The sequence below is a fragment of the Aotus nancymaae genome, unplaced genomic scaffold (assembly GCF_030222135.1).
Source record: "Aotus nancymaae isolate 86718 unplaced genomic scaffold, 86718_ANA_hifiasm-v0.15.2.pri h1tg000076l, whole genome shotgun sequence".
In the NCBI taxonomy this organism is placed as follows: Eukaryota; Metazoa; Chordata; class Mammalia; order Primates; family Aotidae; genus Aotus; species Aotus nancymaae.
Genome location: NW_026988491.1, coordinates 15740873 through 15757792, shown reverse-complemented (window position 1 = coordinate 15757792; position 16920 = coordinate 15740873). Strand labels below are relative to the sequence as shown.

The 16920-nt window shown below is 49.7% G+C and overlaps 1 protein-coding gene across 1 annotated transcript in view; it reads left to right on the top strand.

Moving 5' to 3' along the window:
• Positions 1 to 16920, top strand: part of ACO2 (aconitase 2) — a 61746-nt gene that overhangs the window by 31405 nt on the left and 13421 nt on the right. The window contains exons 2-4 of the mRNA XM_012476667.2: positions 3864 to 4000; positions 10125 to 10383; positions 14665 to 14757. Of these exons, the coding sequence (XP_012332090.1) occupies positions 3864 to 4000; positions 10125 to 10383; positions 14665 to 14757 (489 nt within the window). The remainder of the gene's footprint in view (positions 1 to 3863; positions 4001 to 10124; positions 10384 to 14664; positions 14758 to 16920) is intronic.

The window sequence follows — 16920 nt, the reverse complement described above, 5'->3', positions numbered from 1 at the left end:
TGCCTCAGTCTCCCAAAGTGTTGGGATTACGTGTGTGAGCCTGGCCTATTTTGTCCTTGAGAGCTTTTGCTATGTTGGCCAGGTTGGTCTTGAATTCCTGATCTCAAGCAATCTTCCTGCGTCCGCCCGCTAAACTGTTAGGATTACAGGCATGAGCCAACTGTGCCTGGCCCAGCATTATTTCTTAAGCCTATTTCTAGGTATTGATATGTAGTCTCTAGTTTGCTTGACTGTGCCCTGACTGGTGGGAATTGGCCCTTTGGCTTTTCCCGGTACTATAGATAGGATTATAATTTATTGCTTTGCCGGCTGGACTAGGCAATAGATACTATTACAGTTGTTTTTATTTCTACGGAAACTGAAGCTTAGAGCAATTAATTTGTAAAAATAAAGAAACAGATTGGTAATTTCACATTGGAAAGATATCTAAGATGTGTTAGTAAATGAAAAAGATGAGTTGCAGGCCAGGCTTGGTGGCTCACGCCTGTAATCCCAGCACTCTGGGAGACTGAGGTGGGTGGATCACTTGAGGTCAGGAGTTTGAGACCAGCCTGGGCAATGTGGTGAAATCCATCTCCACCAAAAAAAAAATACGAAAATTAGCCAGGGGTGGTGGTACACACCTGTAGTCCCTAGCTTCTTGGGAGGTTGAGTCAGGAGAATTGCTTGAACCTGGGAGGCAAAGGTTTCAGTGAGCCGAGATCGCACCACTACATTCTAATCTGGGCAACAGAGTGAGACTCCGTCTCAAAAAAAAAAAAAAGAAGAAATCAAAAGAAAAAGATGAGTTGCAGAACAACTTGTATGGTTTCTCATTTGTGTGAAGAACATGGTGGGGGTAGCTGTGTATACCCTTACGAACGCACAGGGTAATAATAATAGAAATGCACTTGGTACTAATCTCTCCAGATCCTCACGATAGCTCTGTGAAGAAATGATTGCTTGGAGAGGTTAAATTGTCCAGGATTGGTAAGTTGTGGGGCCTTCTTTAAACCCAGGGCTCTGCTACTCCATCCACCCCATGCGCTGGGCTCCTCCCCATGTCACGGGGTAGTGTTTATCACTGCAGCTGAAATGTATTACCTTCTTCTATGCACATACACTGTGGAAGGTCCTTTGACATCATGTCATTGGTGGGTTCTTTGCACCTACCCAGTGAGCAGGCAATGAGGAGCCATTAGGTTTGAGCTTGAGTGGAAATGGGTGTGAAGTCTGCACTGGGGATGTTGCCCCTGCCATAGATAGGTTAGAATGGATGATGGTTGTGGGGGTGCTGTTTCAGAATGTGGCCAATTCTCACTACTAGGTGACTGGAACCAGGAATGCCTGCTGTGGGTACATACTGGGTTCAGCTGCTGAACAGGGTTTGGATTATATATCCAGGTGACATAAAGAAGGGAGCCTGGGGCAGTGGCTTCAGCTTTGCCTCTTCCCTTACTCAGGGTATGATGGGGAACACCAGCCATCTAGAAAGGAAGCAGCTCTTTCCTTCTTGCTGTCATTTCTTTCTTTTCTTTCCTTCCTTTCTTTCTTTTTTTTTTTTTGAGATGGAGTTTCAATGTGTCACTCAGGCTGGAGTGAAGTGGTGTGATCTTGGCTCACTACAATCTCTACCCTCTGGGTTCAAGCAATTCTCCTGCCTCAGCCTCCTAGGTAGCTGGGATTATAAGTGCCTACCACCATGCCTGGCTAATTTTTGTGTTTTTAGTTGAGACGGAGTTTTGCCATGTTGGCCAGGCTGGTCTCGAATTTCTGACCTCAGGTGATCTACCTGCCTTGGCCTCCCAAAGTGCTAGGATTACAGGCTTGAGCCGCCGTGCCTGGCCTCTTGCTGTCATTTCTTTGGATTCATTTATTATTTTCTGGTAACAAAGGTACTCTTGAGGATTGTCATTTATAGTTTAAAATTAACTAATACAGGCCAGGTACAGTGGCTCATGCCTGTAATCTCAGTGTTCTGGGAGGCTGAGGTGGGAGGATCACTTGAGACCAAGAGTTTGAGACCAGCCTGGGCAACATAGTGAGACCCTGTCACTACAAAAAAAATAAAAATAATCAGGTTGGGTGCAGTGACTCTATAATCCTAGAACTTTGGGAGGCCAAGTTGGGTGGATCACCTGAGGTCAGAAGTTCGAGACCAGCCTGATCAATATGGTGAAACCCATCTCTACTAAAAATACAAAAATTAGCCCAGTGTGGTGGTGAGCACCTGTAATCCCAGCTACTAGGATTACTAAGAGGCTGAGACAGGAGAATTGTTTGAAGCTGGGAGGCAGAGGTTGCAGTGAGCCGAGATTGTGCCACTGAATTCCAGCCTGGCGACAGAGCAAGACTCCGTCTCAAAAATAAACAAATAAATAAATAAAATAAAATAATTGGGTCTTGTAGTTTGCGCCTGTAGTTCAAGCTACTGAGGCAGCTAAGGTGGAAGGATCGTTTCAGCTCAGGAGTTCCAGACTGCAGGGAGCTATGATCTTGCCCCTTCATTCCAGCCTGGGGAATAGAATGAGATGCTGTCTCTTAAGAAAGAAAAATTAAATTGACTAACACAGATCCCACCATAACAGTCATTTATTTGTTGCTGTGTAACAAATTGCCCCCAAACTTAGAGGCTTAAAACAACAAGAAGCATTTATCTCATATTTCTGTGGGCCAGGAATCTGGGAGTGACTTGGCTGGGTGGTTCTGGCTTGAGGCCTCTCCAGAAGTTGCAGTGAAGATGTCAGCCAGGGCTAGTTATCTGACGGCTTGAACTGGGGCTGGAGCATTCATTTGCAAGGTGGCTCACTCACACGTGGCAAGGTGGTGCTGACTATTGGCAAGAGGCCTCTGTTCCTGTCTAGGTGGTCCTCTCCCAACACTGCTAACAACATGGGGACTGTCTTCCCCCAGAGCAGTCCTAGAGAGAGAAAGCCAGGAAGAAGCTGTTCTTTACTGATCTAGTCTCCAAGTCCCATAGCATCACCTGTTACATTCTATAACGTAGAAGTAAGTCCACACTTTGAGAGGCCAAGGCGGGTGGATCATTTGAAGTCAGGAGTTTGAGACCAGCCTGGCCAACATGGTGAAACTCTGTCTCTACTAAAAATACAAAAATTACCCAGGTGTGGTGGCGGATGCCTGTAATCCCAGCTACTCGGGAAGCTAGGGCAGGAGAATCTGAAGCTTGAATCCAGGAGGCAAAGGTTGCAGTGAGGTAAGACCCCACCACTGTACTCCAGCCTGGGTGATAGAGTAAGACTGTCTCAAAAAAAGAAAAGGGAGGGGAATTAGGCATTACCTTTTGAAGGGATGAGGAATCCAAAGCTCATGCACAGGGTTTTCCTCATTCATTCTTCCCTCTGACCCACAGATATTTGTTGAATCTCCAGTGTGTGCCAGGTAGTGCAGACATAGAGGTGAGTAAGATAAATGAGGCTTGATCTCAACCCTCTAGGAGCTTATGGTACCAGTAGACTACTAGCCCTATGGTTTGGATAGTGCTTTACAGCTTAATGAGAACTTTCACTTGTGGCCTCATTTAACCTTCCCAGTACACTTGCGTGATCACCAGAGTTGGTTATATCCTTATTTTCTATCTCATCTGGGTTTTAGACAATGGGGGCTTCTCTTATACTGATACAACTTGACTTTGATCCCAGCGATTTTGCCTATAAATCCCTTGCACTTTTTTTCCTACCCCAGGCTGTGTTCTTTGTGGCTGCTTTGTCATCCCTGTGTTGCAGATGAGGAAACTGAGGCTGCAGTTACTGAATAGTTCTTGACACTTTAATTCCTGTACTTTTTCACCATACTGAGCTGCCCTCAGGGATGGACTCTCCCAAATGCTCCATTGACAGTGGCTGTCATATTTCTTCTTGCAGAAAGCCCTGGGTGTGCGGCAGTACCATGTGGCCTCAGTCCTGTGCCAACGGGCCAAGGTGGCAATGAGCCACTTTGAGCCCAACGAATACATCCACTACGAGCTGCTAGAGAAGAACATTAACATTGTTCGCAAACGGTAAGGCTGCAGAAGGGAGCCCATGACTGCTGAAGGGCACTGCCTCTGCCTGCCCCGGTCAGGCAGCAAAGGAGGTGTTTCATGACAGATGGTTGGTGATGGTGGCAGGGTCAAGGTATTCAGGGTACAAAGGTTTCTGCTGAGGAAAGGCATTCCAGGTCAGTGGTGGAATTTCTGCCCTCTCTGCCAAGGCGGAATCTGTGTTATTAAGAAGCCTCTAAATGTGAACCATTGTCAAGTCTCAGGAATGCTTTGGTGCTATAACCTGAACCTCCCAACCTTTTCCTGGCAGGCTGCTGACCTTGGACCTGCCCTCTGGAAGCCAGAGGTCCAATGAACACATGGAGAATCATCTTCCATTTCCTCTTCAGTGCACAGGCACAGAGGAGAGCTCAGGTCTGAGACACAGAAGATAAACTAAGATGAGATCTTTTTTATTTTTTTTAATTTTATTTTTATATATTTTTAGAGACAGAGTCTCGCTCTGTTGCTCAGACTAGAATGCAGTGGTGTGATCTTGGCTCACTGTAACCTCTGCCTCCCAGATTGGAATGATTCTCGTGCCTCAGCCTCCTGAGTAGCTGCAATTACAGGTGCCTGCCAGCATGCCTGGCTAATTGTTGTATTTTTAGTAGAGATGGGGTTTTGCCTGTTGCCCAGGCTGGTCTTAAACTCCTGAGCTCAAGCGATCTGCCCGCGTTGGCCTCCCAGAGGCCTGGGATTACAGGCGTAAGCCACTGTACCTGGCCGATTTCATTTTATTATGGTATGGTATGGTATGGTATGGTTTTTTTTTTTTAAGACAGAGTTTTGCTCTTGTTGCCCAGGCTGGAGCACAATGGCGCAATCTTGGCTCACCACGACCTCCACCTCCCAGGTTCAAGTGATTCTCTGCCTCAGCCTCCCGAGTAGCTGGGATTACAGGCATGTGCCATCACACCTGGCTAATTTTGTGTTTTTAGTAGAGACGGGGTTTCTCCATGTTGATCAGGCTTGTCTCGAACTCCTGACTTCGTAATCCACCTGCCTCAGCCTCCCAAAGTGCTAGGATTACAGGTATGAGCCACTGCACCTGGCCTGTTATGTTATTTTTTGAGACAAAGTCTCACCCTGGTCCAGGCTAGAGTACAGTGGTGCAATCTTGGCTCACTGCAACCTCTGCCTCCCAGGTTCCAGCAATTCTCATGCCTCAGCCTCCGAGTAGCTAGGACTACAGGGATGCACCACAATGCCTGGCTAATTTTTTGTATTTTTAGTACAGAGGGGTTTTACCGTGTTGGCCAGGCTGGTCTCAAACACCTGACCTCAGGTGATCCACCTGCCTTGACTTCTCAAAGAGTTGGGATTATAGGTGTGAGCCACTGTGCCCAGCTGGGACTATTTTTTTTGAGACAGGGTCTCACTGTGTTGCCCATGCTGGAGTGCAATGGCACGATCACAGCTCACTGCAGCCTCAACCTCCTGGGTTTGAGCGATCCTTTCACCTTAGCCTCCTAAGTACTGGGACCACAAGCATGAGCCACCATGTTCGCCTAGTTTTTGTATTTTTTGTAGAGACAGAGTCTTGCCATATTGCTGCTGATCTTGAACTCCTGGGCTCAAACTATTCTCCCACCTTGGTCTCCCACCAAGTGCAGACTGGTGGGCACTGCCACACTTCCACCTTCCTCTTCATCAGGCATGAAGGAGAGCTGTCATAGAGGTTTGCTTTGATTGATTGGAACCTGAACAACTCCAGACAGGGCTGTGCCCTTGCCTGCCTGGTAGCTTCTTTGATACTGACAGTGGTGATCCTGGGAGAAAACAGATCTGAGTCTACCCATTGGGCAGCTGAGGCTCAGCTGGAGAAGGAACCTGCCCATGGCCATGCAGCGTGTGAGGGGTGGTACCTTGTCTTCATACCCTCCAGTGCTCTAAGCACTACCCCATACTCCCTTTCTCATGACACTTTACTTTCTGTCTACTGATATCCCCACTTCGGTATTTTTTTGTTGTTTTGTTTGTTTGTTTTTTGAGACAGAGTTTTGGTTTGTTGCCCAGGCTGGAGTGCAATGGCGCAATCTCAGCTGACTGCAACCTCTGCTTCCCAGGTTTAAGCGATTCTCCTGCCTCGGCCTCCTGAGTAGCTGGTATTACAGGCGCGCACCACCACACCCGGCTAATTCTTGTATTTTTAGTGGAGACAGGGTTTAGTAGAGATGGGGTTTCATCATGTTGGTCAGGCTGGTCTTGAACTCCTGACCTCATGATTCGTCCACCTCAGCCTCCCAAAATGCTGGGATTGCAGGTATAAGCCACCATGCCTGGCCCCCACTTTTTTTTTTAAGGGTAGGGACTTCCTTAGTCTGTATCTCCAACAGCCTCCAGCATGGTGAAATCCCATCTCTACTAAAAATACAAAAAATCAGTCAGGCACGGTGGCAGGTGCCTATAATCCCAGCTACTCGGGAAGCTGAGTCATGAGAATCGCTTGAACCCTGGAGGTGGACGTTGCAGTGAGCTGAGACCATGCCACTACACTCCAGCCAGAGTAGTGTCTCTGGCGACAGAGGAAGAGACTCTGGCTTAAAAAAAAAAAGCATTCTATTCTACGAATTTTTTAGAAGGCCAGGGGAACTTGCTGGGAGACTTGTCTTCCACCGTATGTCTCTGACAGAAGGGGTCTAAGTCTGTTCTTGAGAACTGGATTTATGTCATCTGGAGAGCAGAGGGACAGATGGACATGAAGACCCATTTTGTCGTCTTCAGTTAATCCTCAGGGACATTCAAGGATGAACCCATCCTAAAGCTTTGAGCTTTTTTATACAGCTTCAATCATTTGCTTCCAAGGCCTTGGGTTTTTAAGCCCATGTGCTATTTTTTGTCTGCCTTGGGGCCCAGAAGGAGGGGTTGTGCTCCCTGCAGTGAGTCATTGCCTGTACACCAGCACTGGCGGTGTTGCCACAATCAGCGCAGGCTGTACCTCAGGCTAGTGCTATTTTTATTTGTAGAGATGCTCAGCATCACCAGTTGGTCTGCTGTTGCTGGCAGATCCAGCACCTTAGGGAACTTTTTTTTTTTTTTTTGGTAGGGTCTTGATCTGTTACCCAAGCTGGAGTGCAGTGGTTCGATCATGGCTCACTGCAGCCTTGACCTTCTGGGGTCAATCCATCCTCCTACCTCAGCCTTCCATGTATCTCGGACTGTAGGCACATGCCACCATGCCTGGCTTCTCTTTATATTTTATAGAGGTGGAGTTTTGGCATGTTGCCCAGGCTAGTCTCGAACTCCTGGACTCAAGTGGTCTGTCGGCTGTCCGCCTCAGCCTCCTAAAGTGCTAGGATGATAATCGTGAGCCACCGCACCTGGCCCGAAACTCTTACTTTGAAGAGATTGGGTAAACTTGGGGGTGAGAGACTGGAACCCAGCTTGCAGAAGGAAGTTGCTCTGCCTTCTCAGCATTCATATTGATGATAACAATAATGATAACAGAGGTGGGACAAGGTGGCTGACACCTGTAATCCCAGCTCTTCGGGAAGATCACTTGAGCCTAGGAGTTCAAGACCAGCCTGGTCAATATAGCGGTACTCCATTTCTATAAAAATCAATTAATCAATAAATAAAATTAAGCAGTGTGGTGTTATGTGACTATAATCCCAGCTACTCAGAGGCTGAGGCAGGAGGATCACTTGAGCCTGAAAGGTCAAGACTGCGGTGAGCTATGATTGTGCCACTGTACTCCAGCCTGGGTGACACAGCAAGACCCTGTCTGAATAATAATAATAATAATAATAATAATAATAATGAAAATTGGACATTCACCAGGTGCCAGCCTGTTCTGGGTTCCAGGTGTGGAGAGACTATGTAGGTTAGCATCAGGAGCACAGCCGTAGGGCCACACTACTGTCTCCTGGTGGTCCACCCGTGCCCCTCGCTGGCTTCGTGGTCTGGAGCAAGCTACTCTGTCCCTCTGTGCTGCAGCTTCCTCATCTGTGCTGTGAGCATAAAATGAGTTTTATACATGAACATGTTTAAGATAATGCTGAGCTGAAAGTGAATGCTACATGAACGCTGGTCTCTAGTGACGGAAAGCAGATCAGTGGTGGTCAGGCAAAGGGGTGGGAGGGAGTCACCAAGGGGTGGGGAAACTTGCAGGAGAGATGGATATGGTCAGTATCTTGATTGTGGTGCTGGTTTCACAGGTGTATACAGTGTCAAAATTAAGCAAATTGTGTACCTTAAATATGCAGTTTATTATATGCCAATTATACCTCAATAAAGCTATTTAAAAATGAAGTGCTATAGCCGGGCACAGTGGCTCATGCCTGTAATCCCAGCACTTTGGGAGGCTGAGGCAGTCGGATCCTGAGGTCAGGAGTTTGAGACCATCCTGGCCAATATGGTGAAATCCCATCTTTACTAAAAATACAAAAATTCAATGGGCATGGTGGCGCACCCCTGCAGTCCTAGCTACTAGGGAGGCTGAGGCAGGAGAATCGCTTGAACCCAGGAGGGGAGGTTGCTGTGAGCTGAGATCATGCCACTACACTCCAGCCTGGGCAACAGAGCAAGACTCTGTCTCAAAAAAAAAAAAAAAAAAGTAGCAGCAGCTGCAGAAGTGCAAGCTGTTATCTCATCCCAGCACAAGCCCTGGACTTTAGAGATGGGCTGACTGAGCTCACTGAGGAGAGCAGTTGCTTATCTTGTTAAATAGCGGCTTCGGTAATAGATTAGGTTTGGGTTGTTGTTGTAGTTGTTGTTACTGTTTTATTTTACTTTATTAGAGACAGCATCTTGCTCTGTTGCTCAAGCTGGAGTGCAGCGGTATGATCACGGCTCACCACAGCCTCGATCTCCTAGGCTTAAGCGATCCTCCTGCCTCAGCCTCCTGCGTAGCTGGGACTACAAGCGTGCATCACTCTACCTGGCTCATTCTATTTTTTATAGTGTTGAGGTTTCACTCTGTTGCCCAGGCTGATCTTGAACTGGCCTCAAGCGATCCTTCTGCTTTGGTCTCCCAAAGTGCTGGATTACAGGTGTGAGTCACTACACTAGGCCCCCAGGTCAGGGTTCGACTCCCTGACAGCACTTCTGACTCCCAGTCTGACACTTCTTTCTTGGCCTCAAACAATAGGGCAGAGCCTGTCTGATGTGGGTCAAACTCTCCTCCCTAGGAAGGACGTCTCAAGTTTGGCTTAGGCTTCGAGAATTCTGGGGGCCAGAGCGTGAGGTCTGGCAGGGGCTATTGTGGCAGGTGGGATGGCTGCTCTGTTGTGTAGGTGCAGCTGGGAGTCAGTGGGGAACGTTGAGCCTGGTGGGGAGAATGGACCTGCGCAGAGCTCAGTCTAGATGGGTGGGAGGCTGGCGGGGAGAAGACGGTTGAGTCCTGACAGGGCTGGACCCCAGGGCAGGTTTGGACTGCCATTTTGACTCTGATGAGGAAGGGAGGGGTAGAGCCTTGGGGGAAGTGGGGCCTAGGAAGAGTAGGAGCAGTGAGAGACAGGTGGCAGTGACTGGGTCTCCATTCTTGAAAGCTGACACATACTCCTGTCTATACAGTGAAAGCGAGCGGGGCTAATGGGCAAAGCTTTAGTGTCATAGTTCAGTAACCAGGCATCCCTCGCCTGAGGCGTGGAGGGTTGTGGATGGCAGATGGGGTGGGCAGGTGAAGGAGGTGCTGGTCCTGATTCCTTGCGTCTTAGTGGGGCTAAAGGCACCAAGGGAAGTAGCGAATCTACCTGGGAACGTGGTCACTCTGCTGAGCCTCTTTCTTCTGGGTTGTTTTGTAAAATGGCAAGAATGATGAGGTATGTGTTATAGGGACTTATTGAATAATAGCATTTAATATGCTGGGAAAGCCAGGATCCTTTGAAGAGAACCAGCCCTGTCCTCATGTGATGTTGTCATTCACTTACTCATCAAGTAATTGTGGAGCACCTAATGAGTGTCAGGTGCTACAGGAGGTGAGGAGGTGCCATGGTCGGCAGGACCCAGCAGTCCCCACCCAAGTGGAACAGGAGGTCCTGAGTTCAGGCTTCCTGTTCCTGGCCACTGTCAAGGTTGCCACGTGAACCGAGAGGGAGAGGCAGGGTGGGAGGAGGTCATGCAGCTGGCACCAGGCCACCCCTTGCTCTTCTCCTCCTAGATTGAACCGGCCTCTGACTCTCTCAGAGAAGATCGTGTATGGACACCTGGATGACCCAGCTGGCCAGGAAATTGAGCGGGGCAAGACCTACCTGCGGCTGCGGCCGGACCGCGTGGCCATGCAGGATGCAACGGCCCAGATGGCCATGCTGCAGTTCATCAGCAGTGGGCTGCCCAAGGTGGCCGTGCCGTCTACCATCCACTGTGACCATCTGATTGAGGCCCAGCTCGGGGGCGAGAAAGACCTGCGCCGGGCCAAGGTGAGCTGAAGGTGGCGTTGGAGGTGGGCAAGTGGGTGAGACAGGGCGAGAGGCCTCACCCTTACACTGGAGCAAACCACGGCATTGCCTCCAAATGCTCACAGGTCTTTGGATTGGTCTGCTTTTAAAACTAGGTTTTGCTCTTTTCTCTTTCTAAAAATACCACTTGCTCATTATGTTTCAAAATACGGAGGAAGCCTAAAGAAAGTAAAAATCATCCTCGACCTTAGCACACTAAAGGTCCTTTTTCTGTCCCGTTGGAAAGGTGATACAGATCCTTCCAGATGCTCTGGAAGGGACCCTACAGGCCTCCCTTTCTGCTTGAGCAGTGAGGGGTGCATCTTCACACAGTTTGCCAGCATCCCATTTGCACTCACTCCTGCTCTTCTCTGACCCTCTGAGGACTGTCTGGGAGGTAGGCCCGATAGGGTCACTATTTGTAAATTTCAGGCGGCCATGGCATCATACTTGAGTTCTGTAACTATATGAGAGCACAATCAGGACTCAGCCCTGATCCCAGCTCCCACTCTGGTCCTCTCTCACTAAGAAGTCTCCTTTGGGGGCCATTCTTCTGTGAATTTCACTTAACTACATGGGGGTGGCTGTATGCCATGCTGAAGGCCTTTCCCCCACCCTTCTCTGAAATAGAGTCCCTGCTCCTTTTCCCAGGCTCGGCTTGTGGGACCTTTGTGTGAGCCTGCCCTTGGCAACAGCGGACCTCCCTCTGCCAGCTCTGGGCCTCCCCACTCTCCGGCCTCTGCAGTGGGAGTGGATGGCCCTCATGGGGAGGGGCATTGGCAGGAGCTGAATGCTGGCAGGGCCGTGGCCTGTGGGCATGCGATTGAAAGCGCTCCGGCTCCCCGGGGTCGGCATGGCTCAAAGCCTCCCAGCCCCATGGGAAACACTCAGGGCAGCGCTCCCATTCAGGCCTGCTCTTCCACCCTGGCCCCCTGGTATGTATCCTGGCTCCACAGTGGCTCTTTCCACTCAGCTGAAAGGAGAGTCCTGGTGGGGGTAATGTTAGGAGCTCCCACAGTGCCAGGAGCTGCACATGGCCAGGACTGTGGGTCCTCTTCAGCCCTGGGGACAGCTGCCCACAGCAGGGCCACTACCTTTAGGGGCTGGCCCTCTGCTTGCGTTATGGGCTCAGATTCAGTCTTCTGGAGATGAGATTCACAGTCATAGGATTCAGAGCTCATTCTGTCATGCATTCAACAAACATTTATTGAACATTCTTTATGTGTCAGGCACTGGGCTAGGTGCTGGAGTTCAGCGTGAACAGGTCAGGCAGGTGCCCTGCCTTCATGGATCTGGTCAGAGGGGTGGATGCTAAACAGTGGCCGAGGTGGGTAACTGCAGATCTGGATGTGTGTTAGGAAAGAAAAGTGCGGGACTCAGTCAGTGTAAGAAAGAGGTCTAGGCCAAGTGCGGTGGCTCACACCTATAAACCCAGCACTTTGGGAGGCTGAGGCAGGTGGATCACCTAAGGTAGGGAGTTTGAGACCAGCCTGACCAACATGGAGAAACCCCATCTCTACTAAAAATATAAAAAATTAGCTGGGCGTGGTGGCGTGTGCTTATAATTCCCAGCTACTTGGGAGGCTGAGGCAGGAGAATCACTTGAACCCGGGAGGCGGAGGTTGCAGTGAGCCAAGATCGTGCCATTGCACTCCAGCCTGGGCAACAAGAGCAAAACTCCATCTCGAAAAAAAAGAAAGAGGTCTATTTAGATGTTGGGTGAAAGAGATAGCTTCTTTGAGGATGTGACAGATAACCTGAGACCTGAACGTATGAGTTGTATGGACTGAAGGAAGAACATGCTAGAAAGAACAGCATTTGCAAAGGCCCTGGGGCAGGAAGACACTTGATGCTTTTGTGGAAGTGAAAGGGAGCCTATAGTGCTGGAGTTCTCTGTGTTTGGAAGAGTGGGTGGTATGAGGGGGGCAGGGGCAGCCAGGGACTCAAGGGCTCTGGGAAGGGCTATGGTCAGCATCCTCAGAGTCCTAGAAGAATATAGTCTTTTTGTTTTTTGGTTTTTTTTTTTTTTGAGATGAAGTCTCAATCTGTTGCCCAGGCCGGAGTACAGTGGCACAATCTTGACTCACTGCAACCTCTACCTCCCAGGTTCAAGTGATCAACCTTCTCATGCCTCAGCCTCCCGAGTAGCTGAGATTACAGGCTCCCATCACCACCCCCGGCTAATTTTCATATTTTTAGTAGAGATTGGGTTTGATCATATTGGCCAGGCTGGCCTCGAACTCCTGACCTCAGGTGATCTGCCCACCTCGGCCTCCCAAAGTGCTGGGATTATAGGCATGAGCTACCAGGCCTGAACTAGGATATGGTCATTTTTACATGTATTTGTAAAGGGTTCTTCTGGCTGGGGCTCCGTCCAGGGCCCTCCCACACCCCTTCCCCACACTCAACACAGATGTATAGGCACATGCACCCAGACACGACCACAGCCTCCTGTCCTTGATACCAATTTCATAAGTGACTGATTTGCAAATGAAAAAGCCAGCATATTAATTATTAATTGGAAAGAGACTGCTCTGGGAACCCCAGTTCTTTGCCATTCTTTTACCTGGGAGAACCAAATGGGACTTCAGAAGGACACACACTGATCTGGAGTTTCAGTGAAAGGGGCATGTGGTTTGAATGTATCTTATCAAGGGTCTGAGGGCGCTGGCTGGGGCCTCTTCTCTGAAGCATGGCTCTCCCATGCCAGAGGCTGGCAGGTCTCATTTCCTAGTTCCTCCTTTGGAACTTGATAGAGTCCACCAAAGTCCCATCCTTTTGTCACTGGGGTCAGTCTCACTTGTCCAGGGACCTGCCATGTCTTCCAGATAAAGCCTGGCCTCACATCTACTGTGCGGTGGGACCTCCCCTGTCCCCCACGGAAGCTTCCTTCAGATTACAGGCAGGATGGCTATTTTTCGCCTGTGGCATCATTTTGTTTTGCTGAAACCTCCTTTTCAGAACAGTAGCCCATTTGACAAACTTCCATTGGGCCCATGAAACATTACCAAGAATTCAGCACCTCTGACGGCCAGACATCAGTCCAGGGGCTCTGTCAAGTGTTGTCTAAATCTGGCATCTCCAGCAAGTTATTTCATCTCTGAGCCTCTGGGATTTTTGTTTTGTTTTGTTTTATTTTTGAGATGAAGTCTTGCTCTGTCACCCAGGCTAGAGTGCAGTGGTGTGATCTCAGCTCACTGCAATATCCGCCTCCCAGGTTCAAGCGATTCTCCTGCCTCAGCCTTCTGAGTATCTGGGATTACAGGCATGCGCTATTATACCCAACTAAGTTTTGTATTTTTAATAGAGATGGGGTTTCACCATGTTGGTCAGGCTGGTCTCAAACTCCTCATCTTGTGTTCCGCCCATCTTGGCCTCCCAAAGTAGTGGAATGACTGGTGTGAGCACTGTGCCCAGCCTTACTTTGTTTTTTTGAGATAGTCCTGCCCTGTCGCTCAGGCCAGAGTGCCGTGGTGCGATCTCAGCTCATTGCAGCCTTTAACGCCTAGGCTCAAGTGATCCTTCTGCCTCAGCCACCCAAGTAGCTGGGACCACAGGTGCATGCCTAATTTTTATTTATTTATTTTGTTTTTATTTTTTGAGACAGAGGCTTTCTCTGTCTCCTAGGCTGGAGTACAGTGGCACCATCTTGGCTCACAGCAACCTCTGTCTCCCAGGTTCAACCAATTCTCGTGCCTCAGCCTCCTGAGTAGCTGGAATTACAGACATGTGCTACCACGCCCGGCTAATTTTTGTATTTTTAGTAGAGCCAGGGTTTTGCCATGTTGGCCAGGCTAGGCTTGAACTCCTGATCTCAAGTGATCCACCTGCCTTGGCCTCCCAAAGTGCTGGGATTACAGGCATGAGCCACCGTGCCTAGGCCAGGGCCTGCCTCTACACTGCTGGCCTCTGCTGGATACTTGAGTGCCACAGGGACCCTTGGCAGTTATTTAGGCCAGTCCCTTCTCCAGATAAAGAAACTGAGACCCAGACCAGGGCAGGGACTTGTTCCAAACCCACCACCCTGGCCAGGTGTCACAGAACTAGGACTCCATCTCTGCTCCTGTCTTTCTCTCTGTTACTGCTAGTGGAGACTGGGCCAACAGCCAAGCCCTTTGGAATTATTTTTAGAAAGTCTCCAAGAGAGGGCCTGTCTTCAGAGTCAAAGGGGAGGCTGGGGCTGGTGCGGTGGGGAGGGCTTGGTAAGGGTCACCCGGACACAAACTATGTTGGTAATACCCAGTTATTGATTTGTCTCAATAGGACATCAACCAGGAAGTTTATAATTTCCTGGCAACTGCAGGTGCCAAATACGGCGTGGGCTTCTGGAGGCCTGGATCTGGAATCATACACCAGGTAAAGTTGGGCTGAGCCTGCTGTCCCGAGGGCCCAAGCCAGAGAGTACCTTCCAGGCCTACGGGGGTAGGGGGTTCCAGGCCCGGGGGCTGAGGGGAACTGGATGAAATCTCCATCAGCTCTTATGCTCTTCCCCTCTTGTTCTTATACTAATTTTCATTTTCTTGGTAAGAAGTTAAAGTAATCCCTCCTGACCACTCAGGTCCAAGCATTTTAAGTGCATCATATTTCTTTCTTTCTTTCTTTTTGAGATGGAGTCTTGCTTCGTCTCCAGGCTGGAATGCAGTGGCGTGATCTCGGCTCACTGCAACCTCTGCCTCCTGGGTTCAAGCGATTCCCCTGCCTTAGCCTCCCAAGTAGGTGGGGCTACAGGCACACGCCACCACACCCAGCTAATTATTTTTTTTGTATTTTTAGTAGAGACCGGGTTTTACCATGTTGGCCAGGATGGTCTTGAACTCCTGACCTCAGGTGATCTGCCCTCCTTAGCTTCCCAAATGACACGTTTCTTTTTACACTGTCTTCTGGGCATGTACTAAGCATCTGTATCCCCGTAAACTCTCATATAGAACATGGTATTATTTTGTTTTTTTCCACAAGTGTCACCCGTTGTGGCATGCACTACTGACGTTTGATGAGCCCATACTGTGTGTCAGGTACTAGGCTGAGCACTTGAAAGACATTAATTTATTCAGTACTCACCATACCCCTGTGAGGTAGGTGCTTTTATTATCCACACCGTACAGAGGTGGAAACTGAGGCACAGCTGGTGAACTGTGGAGCCAGGATCTGCGGGGAGGAGGGATGGCCTGGAGTGAGTGCACCATACCACCCCGCTGCTCTGCCGCCTCCCTCGCCCCTACAGCTCTTTCCATTTCTGCACGTGGCACTCCTCAGATTCTTTTTGGCTCCTTCATGGTGTTCTGTAGGGCGGAGGTCATGTGGCCATGTCAGTCAGGGACTCTTCTGAGGCATCCCAAGGATGGATTTTCCTTTGGTGAACAATTTCCTCTCTGGAAGTGCAAGTGAACATGTATATCCTGGGGAGGTGGGTGCTTCCCTTTCTTCCAAGGGCATGTTAGGGACCACTGACCTGGTTTGTATATGTCCATTTGCATTCACCCTGTGTGTATGAAACCTGCCTCTGCATCTTTGCAAGGTGACCCTTCTCCCCACCTCCATCCCAGTCCTCACTGCCAGGCCTCCTCAGGATGTGCTGAGTCAGGCTGTAATCCGACCTGCATGGGCTCCCAGCACCGTCCCCTCTGAAACCAGAGCTAGCAGGGCATCACCGCTCTGCCCTGCCCAACCGCCACGCTTGCCAGAAAGGGCTGCCTGGGAATGGCTGGTTGCAGTGGCCTGCCGGGGACTAGAAAGCCCCTCTCTACAGCAGGGTTAGGGAGTCAGGTGGACCCCGTGTTGGCCTCCAGTTAGGAAGGGCACCACAATGTGGGTGTCTCCCTCTCTACCTTGGTACGAATGCCCAGGCCTTTATGGCAGCTCCTGGGCCAAAGTTTGGAGCCGTGAGTGATGGCAGCTCACATCTGCCACTGGCTAGTTGCTAAGCATACAGCCTGATGTGTTTGTTTCTTTAAAAAGAAAATGCCTAGGGACCATGGGAATACTTTGCAGCGGTCATCAGCAGCCTCAGGCCTCAGGTCCAATGCAAACCTGAACCCCTTTCCCTCCGAGGAGTGCCTGGCCCCACTTGGCCCACAGACCTTCGTCCTCCACATCACAGCTCTCTGGTTCCTCTGTGGAGCCTCCCCAGCCTTCCCTGTGCCTGGTACTTCTAGTGGGATCCTCTGTGGGATTTCTTCACATTATGTTCCCAGAATGTGCCAAATGCTTTCGGCACTGAATTGTGTGCTCTGTGGGGACAGAGACTGTGGCTTACATATTCCTCTCTATCTCTGGGTGTGGGGCTCCATCGGCACAGAATAGGTCCTTAATATGCGTGTGTGTTGTGTGGACAGAGGCTGAATTTCCAGTGTATGTTCTAGGCGTTAGTCCTTCCCAGCCCTCACCCCCATCTGTCCAGCACACCCACAGACCGGGGAGGTCACTGTCACGGCCAGCATCATCTTGACACCTTCTGCAGTCCTTATGTCTACCTGACCTCTCCCCTGGATGTGGACCACACGTGTCTACACTGTGTAGACC